The 20703-nt window shown below is 48.7% G+C and overlaps 1 protein-coding gene across 1 annotated transcript in view; it reads left to right on the top strand.

Moving 5' to 3' along the window:
- SLC35E1 (solute carrier family 35 member E1) overlaps positions 1-18227 on the top strand; it is an 18417-nt gene extending 190 nt beyond the window's left edge. Inside the window, exons 2-7 of the mRNA XM_029917845.1 lie at positions 3-180; positions 583-653; positions 2210-2347; positions 3794-3919; positions 14488-14733; positions 15142-18227. Coding sequence (XP_029773705.1) covers positions 3-180; positions 583-653; positions 2210-2347; positions 3794-3919; positions 14488-14733; positions 15142-15372 — 990 coding nt within the window. The 3' untranslated portion in view covers positions 15373-18227. The remainder of the gene's footprint in view (positions 1-2; positions 181-582; positions 654-2209; positions 2348-3793; positions 3920-14487; positions 14734-15141) is intronic.
- Positions 18228-20703: the final 2476 nt, after the last annotated feature.

The raw sequence follows: 20703 nt of genomic DNA, 5'->3' as shown, positions 1-20703 counted from the left end.
GCGTGCCCCCCGCGCCGCCCGTCTCGGGCCCCGGGCCCGGACCGCATCCGTCTCCCGGCCCGCTGCTGCCGCCGCGCTTCTACCCGCGTTACGTGCTGCCACTCGCCTTCGGCAAGTACTTCGCGTCCGTGTCAGCGCACGTCAGCATCTGGAAGGTGCCAGTGTCCTACGCGCACACTGGTGGGTGCAGCGGCCGGCCTAGGGGGCGGCGGCCGGGACGCGCCACTCGGGGTTTCGGCGCTTGGGTAGGAGTGCGCTGGCGGGGCTGCACCCCGACGGCCTGGAACACCAGGCTGAGCAGTCAACTTCTGTTGGCAAGGCGCAGGGGCCCGCGAGGCTTTTAGCAGGGGAGGGACTCGCACAGGGGTCTAGGGGAGGGAAGTGGCTGGGAAGAGAGCTGGGAGCTGAGCAGGGCGGATCACAACTGATGGGTTGCGGGGAAGCCCCACAGAAAGAGGAGTGAGGAGGCTTGAGGGGCTGCCAGCCCCTCCCATCGCACTAGTGGAGTTGGGACAGGTTCCAGGGTGGGTTCCGCGACCGAGACGGCTCCCTGAGAGCCAGCCCTCTTGCCTCTCTTTGCAGTCAAGGCTACCATGCCCATCTGGGTGGTTCTCCTGTCCCGGATCATCATGAAAGAGAAGCAAAGCACCAAGGTAACCAGGAAGGGTTCTGGGCAGGTGGGGCCCCCAAGGACTTGCTGGTCAGTGCCCAGCTGGTGACGTGGTTGCAGCTGCTGGCTTCCTGTCAAATCAGGAAGTCTGCTTAGAGGCTTCTGGTGGCTGTTTTACTAATGTTCTGTAGTCACTTTGGAGACAGTGATGTGTGGTGTGTGTGTCCCCAACTTGTCTCTGCTGTGTGGTTTCGGGGTCCCTCCCGTCCTTCACAGGTCCAGCCTCCCTTCGTGTTTTGAGTCCCTACATGTGTTTGCTAGTGGGCAATGACCTGGTCCCATCTTGGCCAGGCACCACGGCCCCCTCCGGGGGCGGGGGCGGGGCAGGAATGGAATATCTGACGTCTTGCTGGAACTCTGACAGAGTTTCACATCTTCACAAGTGACCACAGTCAGATTGGGGACTTCTGGATCAGAAGTGAGGTGCTGGTCAAAAGAGTGATTTTGGCAAAATCCGACAAAGTCTTAGAAATAAAAACAACCAGGAATTGTGAGTGTCTGGGAATGGAAATGAAAGCCACACGCAGAGCCTAGGACTGCATAAGGAAGATGCTTTGGGCACAATCCAGGGTCTGTTCAAGATGCCAAGCCTGGGTATTTCCTGGCTTGGGGCGAGAGAAGCTGTGGCTTCAGCCCGAGACGGCCCTGCTTCACGTCCTTAAGTGGAAGTGCGACTCGCGTCTTCCCAGCTGGAATCCATTTCATGCTGGACAGAGCGCTGCTTCTCTATGCGGTTGGTTTCTGGCCTCCTGTGTTTTATGTAACTCAGAGTGGCGGTGCCCTGGATCGGCTTATAGAAATTGGGCCACTTCTGGCTGATTATTTTGTTTCAGCCTCTTTTTCTCTGTAAGACCCGGGTGTGCTCTGTAGCCCACTCCCAGCGTGAGGTCAGGTGTGACTGGTCTCCCTGGGTTGGAGTTGCCTAGGAGGTGTGCAGCTTCATCACCGGATGTCACATCGTGTTTATCAGGTTTCCCTGTTGGTCGGGACATTGTACCCAGCTCGGGCAAGGAGCCGGCACCTTCCGCAGTGAGGGACTGAGGAATGGCCTAGGCAAAGACTAATGATAAAGACAGGATATGTGTGGACCCGCCCTATGAGGCAGATAAGGCAGGTAATTGTCATTCTTGATCTCAGGGGAAGAAATCGGACATAAAGGGAAAGGGGAGAGTCAAATAGCCCGAGGCCCACAGCCGTGGGGGAGCAGGAATTCAGGTCCCCCAGTCCAGAGCCCTTGCTCTGACCTCCAGGGGTGGTTGAGTGGGCCTTACCACCACCTCCTAAAACTTCTGCAGTGCTTTAAAGTGTCCTTTGTAGGAAAAGGGTGAGCTAGATGTCAAAAATGGATCCCACTTCTACAGAAGTTTGGAGCCATTTAGCCACCAGAGCTCAGGAACCGCTGCACACACTCTGGGCTGGACCTTCCCTTTGGGGAGGGAGAGGAGAGCAGCCGGGGCTCTCCTGCAGACCCAGGGGTGTGTGGGGGGGGGCAGCCTGGCTCAGCCCCGGCCACCCGCCCCTCCTGCCCGCCTCCTGCAGGTGTACTTGTCACTCATCCCCATCATCAGTGGCGTCCTGCTGGCCACCGTCACCGAGCTGTCGTTCGACATGTGGGGGCTCATCAGCGCCCTTGCTGCCACACTGTGCTTCTCACTTCAAAATATTTTCTCCAAAAAGGTATTTGGGGGCCGTCTGGGATATGCCGGGTCATTTGCAGGTGCGGGGGGGGGGGGGGGGGGGGGGGGGGGGGGGGGGGGGGGGGGGGGGGAGGCGGCGTGTGAGAAAGCGGTCAAGTAGGGATTCCCCTGCTGTTGAAACAGACAGAAATCCTGTTGCCCTTCTACTGGTTTTGTATTTGTTTCATTTTTTTAATGTAATTTGTTTCCTTTTATAAAATTAGCATATATTCATGTGGAAAAATAGAGAAAGGGCCCTCCCCCCAAAAATCCAGACACTGGTGTCAGGCAACGCAGTGGGTACTGGAGATGCTCATCAAGAGAGACCTGCCCCCTATCCCGGCTTTCCATGCTATCGAGTAAAGTCACAGGACTGTTCCCCTAAAGAATTACTGTGTTTTTAATGTTTATTACTTTTGAGAGAGAGAGCGGGGAGGGGGAGAGAGAGGAGACACAGAATCTGAAGCTGGCTCCATGCTCTGAGCTATTGGCACAGAGCCTAACACGGGGCTTGAACTCACTAACTGTGAGATCATGACTGGAGCCAAAATCCAACGCTTAACCAACAGAGTCACCCAGGCGCCCCAAAGAGGACTACTGTTAATGCTAGGGGTCTTTTCTGTTTTTAGAATTGTAATATTATAGATACATTTCAGAATTGTGCTTTTGAAAAGCAAAATTAGTAGCTTTGAAAATTAGTAAATTTTGATTTACTATTACAGCATTCTCCCATATCATTAAAAATTCCTGCTCTAGGGGCGCCTGGGTGGCTCAGTCAGCTGAGCATCCAACTTCAGCTCAGGTCATGATCTCACAGTTCATGAGTTCAAGCCCCGCAGTGGGCTTGCTGCTGTCAGCCTGTCGGTGCAGAGCCCGCTTCTGATCCTCTGTCCCTCTCTCTCTGCCTCTCCCTTGCTTGCACTCTCTCAAAAATAAGTATTTAAGAAAAAACTATTGTTCTAAATCCCCTGATAACACGCTCTTCCAGCACCACAGGTAATGCAGTCAGTTTCCAACTCTTCGTTTTCAGTAAGGCAGGCATGATCATCCGAGCACATGTGGTTTTTCTGTGCCTCGGGTTATTTCCTCGTGTAGGCTTACCACTGTCGGGTCAGAGTCCATGAGGTATTTGTGGCTGCCGATAGACTTTGCCTGGTTGCGTTCTGGAACGTGCATAAGCTGACTTAGACATAAACCAGTAGAATTTCAGAGTGTCTGTTTCACTGCAGCTTCACCAACATTGAGTGCTGGTTTTTTTCATTTTCAGTCCTTCATATTTGTCTTGGGTGCGGGCTGTGTGTCTCATCGTAGGTGCACTGGTAGGTTTGGTGGACAAGGGCAGATGTCAGGGCTAATGTATAGTCGTGTGTTTGGGCCGTGGGTAACTGGAGCCTTTCTTGCCATTTTTAGTTTCCAGTTGACCTTTAAAGAGGTTTGCTCTTTCCAGGTGTTGAGAGACTCGCGCATCCACCATCTGCGGCTGCTGAACATCTTGGGCTGCCACGCGGTCTTCTTTATGATCCCCACGTGGGTCCTCGTGGACCTTTCAGCTTTCCTGGTCAGCAGCGACCTGGTGAGTTGGCCAGTGCCACGGACACACCCTTTTCTTAACCCGTCCCAAACCAGTGCTTTGCCGGGGAGTTGCACCTGTGTTGACTTTGGGGCGTTTGGGCCCCTGGCGGCCCCCTAACACCCCGCTTCGGCGTGGCTCCGTTTGCGTGCGGTCGCGGATGGTGGCCTCCTTTGCATTTCCTCTTCCAGCGCGCCGGGTCTCAGGTGCTGGTGGCTGCCACGTTTGTGCAGGTGGCACCGAGAAGGATATGCCAGGAAAGGAGACTTGCCTGTCCTGACAGTGTGGTTCAGATCTCACTTGGACTTGTTGAAGCTGTGCTTGCCTTGCTTGATTCCTGTCTCGGTGTCCCCTCTGCTCTGGGCAGACCCAGCGCTCTGAGCACGGGAGAGAAAAGCTTCCCAGCGGCTGCAGGGCCAGCCTCCAGAAGGTGCACTGGAAACTAGCGCAGGTGGCGGTGATCAGGAGGAGGTGGGCGTGGTTTCTTCAAGCCTGAGTTACAGAGGGGGGCATAAACGTTTATGAGGGCTTAATGAGGCCCGACAGAGTTCTTGGCATCGGGCTTTAGTCTTAGCACAGCCTGGAGACACAGTGCACGTTAGCTCCGTTGTCCAGGTGAGGAAACCGGCTCTGTCCTAACTTCCTTTCCGTACTGATTAGCTGTGATGTTTCATCTTCACCCGGGACTAGTGTGTTACTTTGTTGTTGTTTTTTTTCAAAAAAATTTTTAATGTTTTTTATTTATTTTTGAGAGACAGAGACAGTACGAGCAGGGTGGGTCGGAGAGAGAAGGAGACACAGAATCCGAAGCAGGCTCCAGCTGTCAGCCCAGAGCCCAACGTGGGGCTCAAACCCACGAACCGTGAGATCATGACCTGAGCCAAAGCTGGAAGCCGGACGCTTAACCAACTGAGCCACCCAGGCGCCCCTAGAGTGTTACTTTGAACTACACGAAAAGCATTTCAGTGGTTCTCTCTCTCTCTTTCTTTTTTTTAGTTACTGATTTTTAGAGAACACTTCTTAGCTTACTGTAAATGGTTTTTTTTTTTAACATTTATTTATTTTTGAGAGACAGAAAGAGACAGATCATGAGCAGGGGAGGGGCAGAGAGAGAGGGACACACAGAATCGGAAACAGGCTCTGAGCTCTGAACCGTTAGCACAGGGCCTGACGCAGGGCTCGAACCCACGCACTGTGAGATCATGGCCTGAGCCGAAGTCGAATGCTCAACTGACTGAGCCACCCAGGCGACCCAGCTTACTGCAAATGTTAACCAGTGGGGTGGGGGTGGGGTAAAAGAAGGTCCTTTTATTTATTTTTTTCAATACCTCTGTGGACTCCTGTGTCAGCTGCACATCTTAACACTTTTCATGCTCAGATTATCCTGTCTTGGCCAGAGGAGCCCTTCCCGCTGGCTCCCTGTCCTTCCGGCCGCACAGGTGAGCCTTTGGGAGGCTTTGGTCCAGCAGGGTGTTCTTTCCCGCCTGTGCCTCTCCCGTCGCAGGCGTGCAGGGGTCCAGGCTGCTTGCAGTAGAGAGCGCTGTTGAGAGACACGGGCCACGGGTGCGAACTGCTGGTGTGTCGTCATTGCTTTTAAGTTTTTGGGGGTGAAAAACCAGGGAAGTCCTGTTGGGGCAGAGGGAAGAGTTCATTCCAGTTCGTTCCAATTTAGCATGACAGGATTTATCGGTGCTGTGATTTTTTTTCTTAAATTTTTTTAACGTTTATTTTATTTTGAGACAGAGACAGAGCTTGAGTGGGGGGAAGGGCAGAGAGAGAGGGAGACACAGAAGCACGTTCCAGGCTCTGAGCTGGCAGCACAGAGCCCGATGCGGGTCTCGAACTCACGAACAGTGAGATCATAACCTGAGCTGAAGTCGGCTGCTCGACCGACTGAACCACCCAGGCAGCCCCGCTGCTGTGATTTTTAAGTTTATATCTTTTCTGGTACGCTTGGTTCCCTGCCACACTCGTTCTTTGCTTACCCTTCCCGTAATTACTCATGTACGAGATTCCACTGTGCGCGCCCACAGTCGCTTTGGCCTGAAAATCACAGGACGGCTGTGGGCAGGATTCCGAGAGAAGTTTAAGGTTTCTTTGCCGCTCTTCTTTCTTTGTCCTTAGGGCATGTCCCGTTAAAGATGCACAGTTGGAACGCTCTGTTCTAAGGGCGCTGGAAATAATTGTTCTCACAGCGTGCCTGAGCCACCAGCTTGTCCAGTTGGGTTCTTTTACTTCCATTTGTGGGCAGTGCTTTCCCCCACCCCCTCGCCCCTCACTGAATTTATCAGACCTTTGTATTTCCAAAGCCAAGTGAGATGAGAAGGTTTATTCAAAGAAGTCTGGCTTCAGGAGCTCTCGGTTACGTGTCCGACTCTTGATTTCGGCTCAGGCCATGATCTCAGGGCATGGGGCTCTGCACTGGGTATGGAGCCTGCTTAAGAGTCTCTCCCTTTCCCCTTCCCCTTCCCCTCCTCACAGGCACGGGCTCCCCCCACCCCCCACAAAAGTAAATAAATAAAATAAAAATAAAAATATTAAGAAACAAAAAACAAAAGAAGTCTGGCTTCAGTCTTAGCACCTCTCTGCTTTCTGGTCCCTCCCCATTTTTATGCTCTTGGTTTATTCTTTCAGTGTTTCTTTTTGCAAATATGAGCACATCTGTGCATATTCATCCCTTGCTCCTCCTCACATAAGGGGAGGAGCACTTTGCTCTCTCCACTCAGCGGTATGTCCAGGGGAGCCATCATGCCTTGCTGACGTATTCGGGTCTTCTTGTTCGTGTTACTGGCTGCAGATTCTGCTGATGGGCTTGCTGTCCGTTCTCTTCCCACGTCCTCTTACGACTCTTTGGTGTGTCTGTATACACGCACACAAACACACACTTCTAGGCTTCGCTCTAGTAATGCTGCTTGTATTTGCATTCATGACGTTCTTGTTTCATTCCAGTGATCACCATTTCTGTAATCGCTTTAGTGAATTGCGTTCGTCTCTTTGCCGAGCGCATACATGTTTTTTACCTCGACGGGGTGCTTGAACACTTCCGAGGGGCACACTGCATTCGGGCGTGCTGCGGTGCGAAGGCAGGGCTCCTACCTATCTGGGCTCCCCCCTCTGCCCTGTGTCTCCGGCACGGACACCAGCTGATGTGCTTCGTGGCTGCGGGGGGAAGGATTAGACGGGAGGCCATCACCGGGAATCTGCCGCTCGCCGTGTTACCAAGATTCAGGGGCTACGGGGTAGTTCCTGCACACGGGCAGCTGACAGGCTCCCTGACGCCAGGCAGGGGGAACTAGACTCTGGAGTGGGCGGCCCGGTTCTAAAGCTGTTCCAAGAGGAGCGACGCAGCTATTTGAGCAGAAAAGTAAAAGGCAGTGGACAGGCTGGGTTGAAGACCAGATTTCAAAGTACCACTGAGTCAGCAGTTTGCCTCTCTTTTTTCTTTTCTTTTCTTTTCCTTTTTAAGTTTATTTACCTATTTTGAGAGAGAGAGCAACAGTGAGTAGGGCAGGAGCAGAGGGGGAGAAACAGAATCTCAAGCAGACTCCCCTGCTGTCAGTGAAGAGCCTGACATGAGGCTCGAACTCACAAACTGTGGTATCATGACCGAAGCTGAGATCAGGAGTCAGATGCTTAACTGACTGAGCTACCCAGGCGTCCATCGGTTTGCTTCTCTTTTGTCTCCTGTGTCCTCAGCCTGGACTCGCAGCCCAGGGCGCTGCACAGGGTGAGAGCAGAGCAGTACACCCTTTACTTCTGGATCAGGAATGAAAGGGGATTCCTGATGCTCAGAGTAGGGGAGATGCCCTGCGGGGCTTTTTCTGTTACTTTTGTCTCGTTGCTCTCCTGTGTGCAGGGGGGGGGCCGGCGATCCTGTGTGCAGGGGTCCCCCCCCCCCCCGGCGATCCTGTGGTGGTGGTAGCAGCAGGGTCCCGCAGCACCTGAGATGCTGAGGGAGGGCAAACTCCCTCTGCGGTCAGAGAGTGGGATTCGCCCCCACCGTGTATTTTTCTCTTTTAATCTGCCCACTGCTTGGTCCCAAGTAGAGGTACGGTTGTGGGAAGGCCATAGTAGAGCAGGATAATTGTGCGCCAGCCCTTCGACTGGTTCCTAGGGTAACCTTAGGAAATGGCCAGTACCAAGGAGATCATGGAGAAGGAGGAGCTTGGGACAGCGATCTCAAAACACCATGAAATCCCAGGCTCGCCCCTGAGCTGTACATGTGAGGATCTGATCCTAATAGCGGACTGAATTATGAGATAGACTGTGGCCCAGAACCCAGACTGATCGCTGGCCAGAGCATACTCAGGAAGGAGCCACATACTACTGGAGAGGCTGTGAAAACGCAACTGACATTGGTACCAACACCCCCAGAAGGCTGGTCAGGCTTGTAGCCCGAACCCAACTGAGTCTGCTAAGTCAAAGTTCTGTATCAACATTCCGCAGAGGATTTAAGTAAGACCTACAGTCTTGCAGTATTCTAAATGTCTAGAATATAATCCAGAATTACTTGGCATATGAAGAACCAGGAAACTTTCAAGTCTCATATGAGAAGACAGCCAACAGATGCCAACACTGAGATGACACAGATGCTGGAATTATAGAACACTGACTTTATTTTTTTTGTTTGTTTATTTTGAGAGAGAGAAGGCATGAGCAAGCAAGTGGGGGAGGGGCAGAGAGAGGGAGAGAGAATCCCAGGCAGGCTCTGCACTGTTATTGTAAAGCTCGATGTGGATCTTGAACCCACAAACCAGGAGAGCACGACCTGAGCCAAAGTCAGATGCTTAACCAACTGAACCATCCAGGCACCCCTGAACAAGACTTAAAAAATTTTTTTTAATGTTTTTGTTTACATTTGAGAGAGAGAGAAAACACCAGCTGGCAAGGGGCAGAGAGAGAGGGAGACAAGAAGTGAAGTGGGCTACGTACTGACAGCAGAGAGCCTGATGCAGAGCTCAAACTCATGAGCTGTGAGATCATGACCTGAGCCGAAGTCAGACACTTAGCCAACTGAGCCAGCCAGGCACCCCCTGAACAATGACTTTAAAGCAATGATTATAATTATGCCCTAAGAGGTAAGGGTGAATACTCTTGAGACAAATGCAAGGAATGAAAGAAGAACCAGATGGAAATTTTGGAAATTCAGAAACAGTAGCTTAAAAACTCACTGGATGGATTCAATAGTAGAATGGAAGTGACAAAGGAAAGGTTCAGTAATTCGAAGATAGATCAGTAGAAATGATCCAGTTTGGCCCACAGAAAGAAAAAAAAGACTGAAACACAAACAAGCAAAATATCTAGAAGCAGCCAGAGAAAAACGATACTTCACTTACAGAAGAACAGCGGTTTGAATGACTGGATTTCTCATAAGAAACCATGAACACCAGAAAGAGGTGAAATAATATTTTTTTTAAAGTACTTAAACTAGAACTATCAACACATGATTTTATATCCAGTGAATATAGAACCTCTAGAACCAATAGAATTATTAAATCACCGAGAATAAAGAACTGAATAATATCAACAACCAACTGGAGATCTCATTGACATTTATACTACATTTTACCGAAAAACCACATAATAGACATTCTTTTCAGGTATTCACGGGACATTCACCAAGACAGACCATATTCTGTGTCACAAAACGAACTTTAACAGACCTGAAAACCAGGGGTGCCTGGGGGGCTCAGTTGGCTAAGCATTGACTTGATCTCGGCTCAGATCGTGATCTCCTGGTGCGTGAGATTGAGCGCTGCATCGGGCTTTGTGCTGACAGCACGGGCCCTGCATGGGATTCTCTCTCTGCCCCCACCACACTCATAGTCTCTCTCTCAAAATAAATAAATTTGAAAAATAAAAAAAAGATCTGAAAACATACGAAGTATATTCTGTGACAGCAGTAACAGAAAGGTAACCGGAAAATCTCCACAAACATTTAGAAATTAAGCAACCCATTTCTAAATGATGCGTGGGCCCAAGAGGAAGCCTCAAGGGAGATAAAAAGTATTTCCAACTGAAGCAAAACTGAGAAAAAAAGGAAGACATTATGAACACCAAGAGTGAAAGAGGGAATATCACAATAGACCTCACAAACATTAAAGTGATAGAGGCACTACTGTGATTCTGTATCCGACACGGATCAAATAGACCCATTCTTCATAAACCACAAACTACCAACCTCACTTACCCACAATGAAGCAGGTAACCTAAACAGCCCCATAGCTTTTAAGGAAATTGAATTCACAGGTTCAAACTTTCTAAAAAGAAATCATCGACCCAGTTGGTTTCACTGGCAAATTCTACCAGACGTTTAAGGAAAAATAATTGCCGAGTCTACACAATCTCCTCCAGAAAATAAGACAAGGGAATACTTTGGGCCATGTAACAAAACCAGTATTCCTCACGGACATTGAGGCAAGTCGTTAACAAAATATTAGCAGGGATACCTGGGTGGTTCAGTTGGCTGAACATCCAACTGCTGATTTCAGCTCAGGTTGTGATTCCAGGGACATGGGATCAAGCCCCACATCAGGCTCTGTGCCAAGTATGGCGTCTACTTCAGAGTCTCTGTCTCTGTTTTTCTGTCTTTCTACCCCTTTCCCCCACTCACACACTCTGTCTAAAAATAAAATAAATATTTTAAAAGCCCCAAATACTAGTATATCGAATGTAGCAATGTATAAAAAGCATAAGATACTATCACAAAATGCGATTTAAATCAAGAATGCAAGGCTAATTTAATATTTGAAAATCAATGTAATCTATAACAGTTTAAAAAGAAAATCACATATTCATATCAACTGATACAGAAGGGGATCTGACAAAATCCAACATCATTCATGAAGATAAACACACCAGGGGATGGCTCAGTTGGCTGAGTGTCTGACACTTGGTTTCAGCTCGGGTCATGATCTCACTATCCTAAGATTGAGCCCCAAGTCACAATCCCACTTAAGATGCTCTTCCTCGCCCTGTGCCCCTCCCCCTGTGCATGCATGCACATGTATGCTATCTCTCAAAATAAAAAAATAAAATACAAAGTCAGCAAACTAGAAATAGAAGGAAACCTCCTCAACCTGATTTTTTTTAATGAAAGCTGATTTTTATCAACAGCCATTCTTTAAACATGTACAAGCATGCAGAATATTCTGCACACACATCACAGTTTTTAACATTAGTTAATAAGAGTTAAACACACAACCTACATCCTTATGAAAATAGTTGAAATGCAAACTTAAAAGTCTTAGTAATTTTTAAAAAGTTTGCCTTGGGTACCATTTGTACAGCATAGTTAATTTAGACATTTTCTTTTTGACTGCACATGGAAAAGTGGCCAGTAGACCATAAAGCCGTTGAGGGTTTTTAAATAGCAGAGTAAGGCAGTTTTGCCATGCAGGAGAACCAATATTAAGTATTGATTTTCCCAAGAAATCCACATTTAAAAATACTTAGTTCAACACACAGGATTTTTCTCAGTAGAGAGCTGAATGTGATGCATAATTAGCTGCCTTCGAGGACCCATTTGAAAGGACAGTCCCTTCCCCAGTCCTGGGGAATGTTACTGATTTGGGCACAGGAAAGAAGTCTTAAGTATGAGGACGTGATAAAAAAGATGGAATCGAACGTAGGAAAGAAATAAAAAGCAAGAAAGAGCACGGAGATAGTCCTTATAATCACTGAAAGCGGCACTCTCGGCCCCCGTGATGGAAGACTGGAGGCTTGTCCTGCTGAATCCAGTATACGGTCAGGATGTTCACTCTCCACATGTTTATTTCACATCCTACTGGACATCCTGGCCAGTGCAGTAAGACAGGAAAACGAAATAAATAGATTTGGAAGGAAGAAATAAAATTCTCTCTAATGAGCAACATCTTATTTTTTAATATTAATTATAAATAATTGCTTGAATTTTAACTTTAATTTTTCTCCTTGGAAGCGGTGGTAATGAAGAAAAAGTGGAGATCCATTAATCTATACAGGCATACCTTGTTTTGTCGCACTTAGCTTTATCACACTTCACAGATACTACATTTTTTACAAATTGAAGGTTTATTGCAACCTCGCAGCAAGGAAATCTTTTGGTGTGGTTTTTCCGACAGCCCACCTATGTCTTTATGTCCTGTTTTAGTAATTCTTGCGATCTTTCAAACTTCTTAATTGTTACGGTATTTGTTATGGTGATCTATGATGGGTGATCATGACTCACTGAAAGCTTAGAGGATGGTTAGCATTTGAGAGTAATAAAGTTCTGTACCTTTATTAAGGTGCACAGCTTTTTAAAGACATAATGCTATTGCGCATTTAGCAGTCTACAGTATAAACCTAACATATATGCATGGAGAAACAAACTCACTTGACTTGCTTTATTGCAGTATTTCCTTTATTGCAGTGGTCTGGAGCTGAACCTGCAGTATTGCCAAGATATGCTTCTGTGTGTGTGTGTGTGTGTGTGTGTGTGTGTGTGTGTGTGTAGATAGGTATTGAATTTTTTTAACCTAGATAAGCTGATTGGAATATTTACATAGATAGGCAGACAACCTGAAATAGGCAAAATAAGTGAGAAAGAATAAACTTGGAGGAATCTTATTACTTAAAGACTTAGTATAAAGGTACAGATTTTGGTGACAGGAGAGACACATAAATCAGTGGAGCAGAATCTAAATGCACACAAATCTGGGTAATTGATTTTTGACAAAGATTCAAAGGCAATCCTAGGGGAAAGAGTAGTTTCTTTAACAAACGGTATTGGGATAGTTGGACACAGATAAGCAAAAAACTGAGCTTTGACTTAGAACTCACACATCAGAGGAAACTTAACTCATAATGTATTCTAGACTTAACTGTAATGATAACCATTAGAAAAAAGAGCAGGAGAAAAATCTTCATCATGACTTGGATTAGTTCTTAGACATTCCATCAAAAGCAAAGTCCATAAAGAAAAAACTGGTAAATAGAGTTTCATCAAAATTTAAAACTTTTGCTCCATGAAGACCCTACTAAGTGAAAGAAAAGACAGATTACAAACTGAGAGAAAATATTTGCAAATGACGTACTAACAGAGGACTTGTGTTCTGAATATATCAAGAACTCTCAAAATTCAATAGCAAGAAAATAACTTGCTTAAAAATGGGAAAAATACTTTAACAGACGTTCCCACTGAGACTGTCTGGGTGGCATATAAACAGGCAAGTAAAATATATTCCAAATCATTAGGCACAGAGAGAAACAAAACCACGATGGTATCCACCTAGTGGATGGTGTCCACTGGCCTGCCCTGTAGCAGCCTCTTGGTCCCGCTTGGTTCCTCAGGACTGGTGCCGAGGTAGGACTGGGAGCTAGGGAGGCAGAGGAGTGGTGCCACGTGCCTTCCGGCATCCAACCCCAAATAGATGTCGGCAAATGTTCGGCGCTGGGCATCCCCACCTGGTTCCCTACTGCCGCCGGTCCAGGGATCAACCCAGACTTGGGGGTGGTGGGGGTGGGGAGAGGTGTTCAGTGGTCCACGTGTCTGCTAGTTGTGGGTTCTTAACTTCTGGGCCCCCTTAATCAGAGTGCCTCATTCTGGAGAGGCTCAGATGGTAATTGAAGTTTGGAGAACATCTCGTGTTTGGCTGGGACCGTTTTGAAGCACGTTCACAGCCACGAACCCTGCTGATCGTCCCGGCAGCAGCACTGTGTGGGCTCAGCAGGCTCAGTGTCTTCTGGTGCACAGAGGAAGAAAGTGTGACTTGAAAGGTCAGCTGACTGGAGGTGAAGGGCTGGGGGTTCCCAGGGACAGGGCAGACCCAGGGCTCCTGACTCCTAGCCGGAGGCTCTTGTAGGACTAGGTTCTCTGCATACTCAGGGGCTGCCTTCCCAGGGCCTCCCTGCCCTACAGAACGTATCATGTCCACTCCAGTCTGAATGTTTCCCCCTGCCCACATTTCTGTGTTGAAACCCAGCGCCTATCTGATGGCATTGGGGCGGGGGGCACTTGTCACACAGGGTTGGTGGCCTCATAAAATGAGACCCAGTGAGCTCTCACCCCTTCTATCACATGAGGGTACAGTGAGAAGACCCCACCTATGAACTGAGAAGCTCACACCAGACACTGAGTCTCCTTGATCTTGGACTTCCCAGCTTCCAGAACTGTGAGAAATAAATGTTTGTTGTTTACAGACCTCCCCCCCCCGCCCCCCACACCACAGCCTATGGCATTTTGTTACAGCAGCACAGTTGGACTGAGACCGTCCTGTAAGCAGACCTTGCTCTGCTGACTCCAGAGCTCCCGGCCCTCGCTGTCCCGGATGAGGGAAGCTTCAGTTTACATCATGCTCTCCTCCCTGCGGGCTCTTGGAGCTGCTCGTCCTCTGCAGGAGTAGAGCTGACGGTTGCTGTCATGCTGCACGTGCAGTGCCGGGAGGGTCAGAGGTTGTGCAGAGCAGGCCCCTGTTACTGCACAGCACGACAGAGCTAGAACTGCCCCCTCACCTAGCCGCTGACCCGGTGGGCCACTCTGTGCCCCTCCCCCGCTTCTGCCAGGGCCAGCATGTGACCCCAGTGCTGTTCTTGCTTCCTCGTCTCTGTAGACCTATGTGTCCCAGTGGCCCTGGACGCTCCTGCTCCTGGCTGTCAGCGGCTTCTGTAACTTTGCCCAGAACGTCATTGCCTTCAGCATCCTCAACCTCATCAGCCCTCTGAGCTACTCCGTTGCCAATGCCACCAAAAGAATCATGGTCATCACGGTGTCCCTGATCATGCTGCAAAACCCGGTCACCAGCACCAACGTCCTGGGCATGATGACAGCTATCCTGGGGGTCTTTCTGTACAACAAAGTGAGTCTGGGGTGGGCTGGGCTGTCCCCTCGATGCCTAGGGAGGCACCAAGAGTTGATGTCCCAGCTCCCAGCTCTGTGGCCGACTGGTTTGTGGTGTTGGTGTGGCCCTTCCCGGCCCGGCTTTCCTTTTCCTTGTAGATGATTCTGGGTCGGTGCCCTACTCCAGCTGTGGCTCTTGGGTTTATGGAAGCTTTGTCAGGGATTTCATGGTCTCCTCAAGAGGGCTCGGTTTTCAGTCCAGTGTAAAGACACGGATGGCTGATAGGGAGGGGCGGCCATGCCTTAGCCCAGCTTGGTCAGGGCCTCAGGGGTGCCTGGGAGGGCCGCTGGGATGCGAAGTTCTCTGTCCTGTGTGCGTGTCCTGAGGAGGGAGCCAGCCGTCTCACTGACTCTCTTGACCTTGCAGACCAAGTACGATGCCAACCAGCAAGCCCGGAAGCACCTCCTCCCTGTCACGGCGGGGGACCTAAGCAGTAAGGAACACCATCGGAGCCCGCTGGAAAAACCTCACAACGGCATCCTCTTCCCCCAGCACGGGGACTATCAGTATGGCCGCAACAACATCCTAACAGATCACTTCCAGTACAGTCGGCAGAGCTACCCAAACTCGTACAGTTTGAACCGTTACGATGTGTAGAGTGTAGAGGGCAGGGTGGTACCTGTGTGACTCCTTCCCCCACTCCCTAGCAGTACCAGAAACTTCTGACAACCAGTGAATGTACAACCCAGCCAAGGGGACGGCACACAACATCAGAAGACCCTGGGCTTGCCAGCCCCTTGGGGGCAGCAGGACACTCCCCTGCAGTAAGGCCCGCCACCCTCGAGCTTCTGTGTTCCAGGCCCTTTCTTCCTGGAGTCTGTCATCCGAGGACTGTGTTGCTGCGGAGAGCTTGGCCAGGTTTTCACCTTTCCGTGTGGACTTATTCCCCAAGTCGTGTATTTGAGAGTTCTTGTTCTGCTTTCCAGATAGTATTTCCAGGTAACTCTCCAGAGAGGCGGGATCGCTGTGGATGCAGACCTCCCCGAGCGGGCAAGAGGGGGTTCCCCCGGGGGCCACGGGAAGGATAGTAGGCTGGTGCTGGAGAATGACAGACCAGCTGCTTCAGTTCCGCTGCTCAGATAGGCGGAGGGCTGAGGCAGGCATGGAGCGGGCATCTCCAGCAACAAAGATGGACCCAGTTCCCGGTCAACCCCTTGACCATTTGCGGTTACTGAGATGTTCCAAAGAGAGAAGCTACTGCAATTAGCCTCGAATTCTTGGAGCCTGATTCTTGGACGTGCAAGTCAGAGTCGGTGTGTGTCCAGACCAGAGGGAAGGGCAGCTGCTCTCTCCTGTGCCCTCTCTTCCCTAGCCAGAGCAGGGCACCTCTCCTTGCTGGGGACTGCGAAGGGGGAGAGGCTGCGGGGCGGTCAGAGCACTAGGAAATCATGTTCAGTGTTTCAAGCTGTTTCTGTAATATTCGTTTTGTCTTTTCTGATGAGCCTTCACTTCTGGAAGACTTAGTAGGATGTTTGGTGGGGGAGATGTTAACTTCATGAGGATCTTGCATTTTTCTAGGGAATATTTTGTAGTTGTGTTTATGCTGTCGACTCCTATGGGGGGGAACGCATGAGGACTGGCTTATAGATTGAAATCCCTTTTGTTCTTAAATGTTTAGAAACAGGAAAAATTCCTTCTGGTGATGTGTGTCTTGATACATTTCAGCATTAGTAGAAAGCGCTGAAGTGTCCTGAAGCTCCTCTCTAATGGCCCCAGCCACTGAACGCGAATGAAGCAAGAATGTCATCCCAACAGTTTGTGTAATAGACGAGACCACAGCACTTTGATTCCATGACCTGATCTGGTGGTGTCTGCGTTAGCATCCGGATCATGTCCTGGTGAAGGGGAGGAGGAGTCAAGGGGCGCGCACCGAGCTAGGATTGGAGTTTGGCTAAATCACGTATCAGGAAAATTCTGTGGCCCCAGCAGGCAGCCCATGTGCCGCGGTTCAGGTCGGGGCCTCCGTTTTTCCTAGCATCGCAAGAGGACCCTGTCCTCAGGGGGACCCCTGGCTCAGCTGCTGGGGTCTCCCGTGATGTCTGCCTTCTTCCTTCAGGGCTGTGCCCAACCTCTTGAATAGGCACTTGGAGTGAGCCGCAGATGGGACAGTGGGTCACCCTTTATGTCTTGGTGAGACCGTTCCCTCTCAGAGGAAGTACCATGACTTATGATGGACTCTTGGTTTGGTTTTCAGCTTATGAATGGGCTATTCCCAGAGGGCACCCCTCCCCTTCTGGCCGGAGTTTAGGCACCACCAGCCTCAGGTCCCTGTGTGTGCACGTGTTGTTCACTTTCCGTATGACTATTTTGGTTGGCCCAAGTTTTGAGACGGTTGCTGTGTAAAACAGGAAGGGGAAATCCTGGGGGTATTTGTGGAAAGAGCTTGCTGAGTGTCTTCGCCAGAGGCATTACGGTCTGCAGCTGGATTTCTCACTGGTGAGCACCAACAAATGGGGATAACTTTGCACCACAAATATACTACGGTAGTTGTTTTTATAATTATAGTAACTGATTCCTTGAACAGATAATTGAACTCCAAAATGAACTGGGTGTCTTTTCAGGTTTAATGAAATTTATGATGTTGCTAAAATTTGTATATTATTAATTTGTTTCCCTTTTCCAATGCAAGATCTGCTGGCGAGGGGAACTGACTGGTTTTATCACGGTTTATAAATTAATAAATGGGGTATTTAATTCTGTACAGAAATTTACAGCAAGTACATACACTGGAATGAATGAGACAATCATATTAGACCAAATCATCAGATCAAAAGACAAAGACATTCTTTTGAGACTTGAAGGTTCAGAGCTGACATTGACCTCCTGAAGGCCAGTTTTCCAGCCACTTTGGCCCTGGCCTACCCCCCCTGCCCACTCACACATTCTTGTTTGCAGCTCTGTTCCCCTCTCCCTTCTCCTTGCTGGGGTTTGTGGCAGCAGATTAATCTACCCATCCCTTGTATGGTCTTGCCTGCGACACTAACTCAAACCCAACTCCTTCGTTTTACAGAAGGGGAAACTGAGGTTCAGAGGGCATTTTCGAATAGTGTTTGTTCACTATTTTGAGACTCGGTGTGGACTTTTTTAAGCACCTTATTTTAGGTCATTCGTTATAGGGAAAACCAAACCCCTATTACAAAGGAGAGAAGCCAGACATGTTGAAGTGAAGAAGCACGTGGGGTTTCCGAGTTTTGCCGTGTGCTTGGCATACATCACGCAACAGGCCCTTTATTATTACTGGGCTATAACCAGACCCAGGTCACTTAAGGTCTAATAGCCTTAAGGGGATAGGACATTAAATTATTAAAGGAACTGAAAATTGTGAATTCTGTTTTTCAGTTGTCACCTGTTTTCAAGACTTAAATGCTACAGACTTCTGTGGGAATGATACTGTGTGTATATTCATTGATGGCATTTACCAAAAATAAACAGTGGTCTCCAGGGAATCACAATTGGTCCTAATTTGTCAGTGAGGGTCTTTCTGAGTGACCCGGTCTGCAGCATGCCCGGCAACAAAACATGTAAGAGGTAGAGCAAACCAACTCGACTCTCCTGTGTGAGCAAACTGCAACTTTTTTCCCTAAGCCAAAAATGAGGACATGTTAATATGTGAATTTATGACATGGCAGAATAAAACGAGTCAACAGCTCAGCAGTTAATGACATGCCTTTATTGAACAGAATTAACACGGAAAAGCCAAGAATGTGTACCAACTATGCTCATGAAGCCTATTTTTGAGGAATAACAGCTAATAATGAGACCTACTACATGCCTAACAGTGGATTTTTCACACACAATCCTTAGAAGTTTTATTAACCTTATTATACAGATGAAAGTGAGGCACAAAAGGTCACCTGCCTGGGATCACAGGAAGTTTGCCTCCAAAGCCCATTTCCCCCAAGTGACCTAAACAATTTCCTTCAGCCACAGTCGAAGAGTAGGAGTTTCTGCTAAAACAACGCCCCACATCCTTTTAATTCATAATCATTCTTTTGTTTACTGATTTACAGAGCACTTCATATGAGCCAAGTACTGGAAACAGATGCCTAAGCCTCAGAGCATGCTTGGCTGCATTTGTAGATGTGTAACTAATTAAGCATGTAGGTGCTATATTGGAGATCTGGAAAATGGTAAGGAAAGTGCAGGATAAGTATTTGAGGGGAATGGCATGAAAATGTTTTTTGTCTTCTTACTCTTATATTCTCAGGTTATTTTATTTGCATATTTTGTATCATACACATCAGAACCCAAGAGGAAGATACTGGCCCCATTTTACAGGGCATGGAAACAAAGTCCTGCTCAGCCCATGGAGCAAGCCGGGAATCCAGGAAGTGTCGGACTCCGAGCTAGGGCCCTTTGCCCTGCAGAGCGGCCAAGATAAAGTGAGCGGTTTTGTTTTCCCTCTGTCACATATCCGCAAGAGGTGATGTCCTCAGAGGTGTGTCCTTTCATTTCCGTTGTGTGGGCCATGCTGCCATGGGAAGACTCGGACGGAGCCCTCCTGTCTGGGTGACCTGGTGGCTTTATGTCTACCACTGCGGCCTCAACAGGGCCGCCAGAGGCTCTGCGCCAGGATGGAGTCGCTCCCTTATGAGTCAACCTGTTCCTAGAGGGTGCTAGCTGGCGCTGCACGCGGCCCTGCTATTCAGACACCAGTCTGAACTCATACCTGGGAGTGAACTCTCCAGAGACGGAAATACTCCCGTCTGTCTCCCTGGGGCAACTCCTCTGTGACCAGAGGCTCGCTTGGGGACGCACTCAGGCTCTGAGGCATGCTGCTTGCTCCAGGACTGGACAGGACCGTCTCGGTTCCCACGGTCACTCCTCCTGCTGTGGCTTCAAGTAGTTGACTGCATGGGGTTCAGTTACTGTAGGAAACCAGGTGGTGGTAGCACCAAGCTTCGACTTTATTGAGACTACAGGTCTGGATGGGCGTAGAGTTCCTTAGTCACCCCCTACTTTTTTAATAACAACTTTTATTGTCTAAGTATTTTTTAGGCTTGAAAAATTTTGTTAAAGCCAAAAAATACGTATACTAAACAGACATCAGATTGAGGTAAGGGTGTCTGGGTGGCTCAGTTAAGCATCCCATTCTTGGTTTTGGCTCAGGTCATGATCTCAAGGTTGTAAGATAGAGCGCCGAGTTGGGCTCTGATTGGGATTCTCTCTCTGCCCTGCCCCGACTCGTGCTCTCACTCTCAAGATAAACTTAAAAAAAAAAAAGCCAGATCTATGTATAAAGGGAACATTTTCCAAACTGTATGGATATATACGTGTGCTTGTGAATACATAGTTTATTTCTGGAGAGACACACAAAAGACAACACAGCAGTTGCCTCTGGGGAGGGCATATACATGTTTCTTTCAAAACTGTTATATGTACATTATTTTATAACCTGCTAAAAAAATATGCCATGGGCCCCTGGATGGCTCAGTCAGTTGAGCATCTGACTTCAGCTCAGCTCATGATCTCACAGTTCATAAGTTCAAGCCCCGCATCAGGCACTCTGCTATTGGTGCAGAGCCTGCTTTGGATCTTCTGTCTCCAGAGGAAGCCTCTCCCCTGTTCACACTTTCTCTTTCAAATTAAATAAACATTAAAAAAAATAAGTATGCCAGATACATTTCCTGTTATTAAATACCCTGTCTTGGTTTTGTGTCTGTGTGCATGGATTCTGTTAAAGGCACGTGCCGCAGCTAGCCGGCCCCTCTGCTGCACATTTAAACTCCATTCTGTGGGATGCCTCGCAGTGCACGATGCAGCGCATCCTTCTGATCTGGGATTAATTCTTCACAGCATCCTCACGGGTCAAAGCAGGTATGAGATGGCTCTAACCTTCTTTCCATTCCACTGCGTGGGGGAGTCCCTTCAGCAAGTTCATCCCGCCCAGGAGTGCGCGTTTTACTGGTTTCCTTAAGACTTGTTTCC

This window comes from Suricata suricatta, chromosome 12 (assembly GCF_006229205.1).
Source record: "Suricata suricatta isolate VVHF042 chromosome 12, meerkat_22Aug2017_6uvM2_HiC, whole genome shotgun sequence".
In the NCBI taxonomy this organism is placed as follows: domain Eukaryota; kingdom Metazoa; phylum Chordata; class Mammalia; order Carnivora; family Herpestidae; genus Suricata; species Suricata suricatta.
Note: the sequence above shows the minus strand (reverse complement) of the source record. Positions and strands in the feature narration are given on the sequence as shown.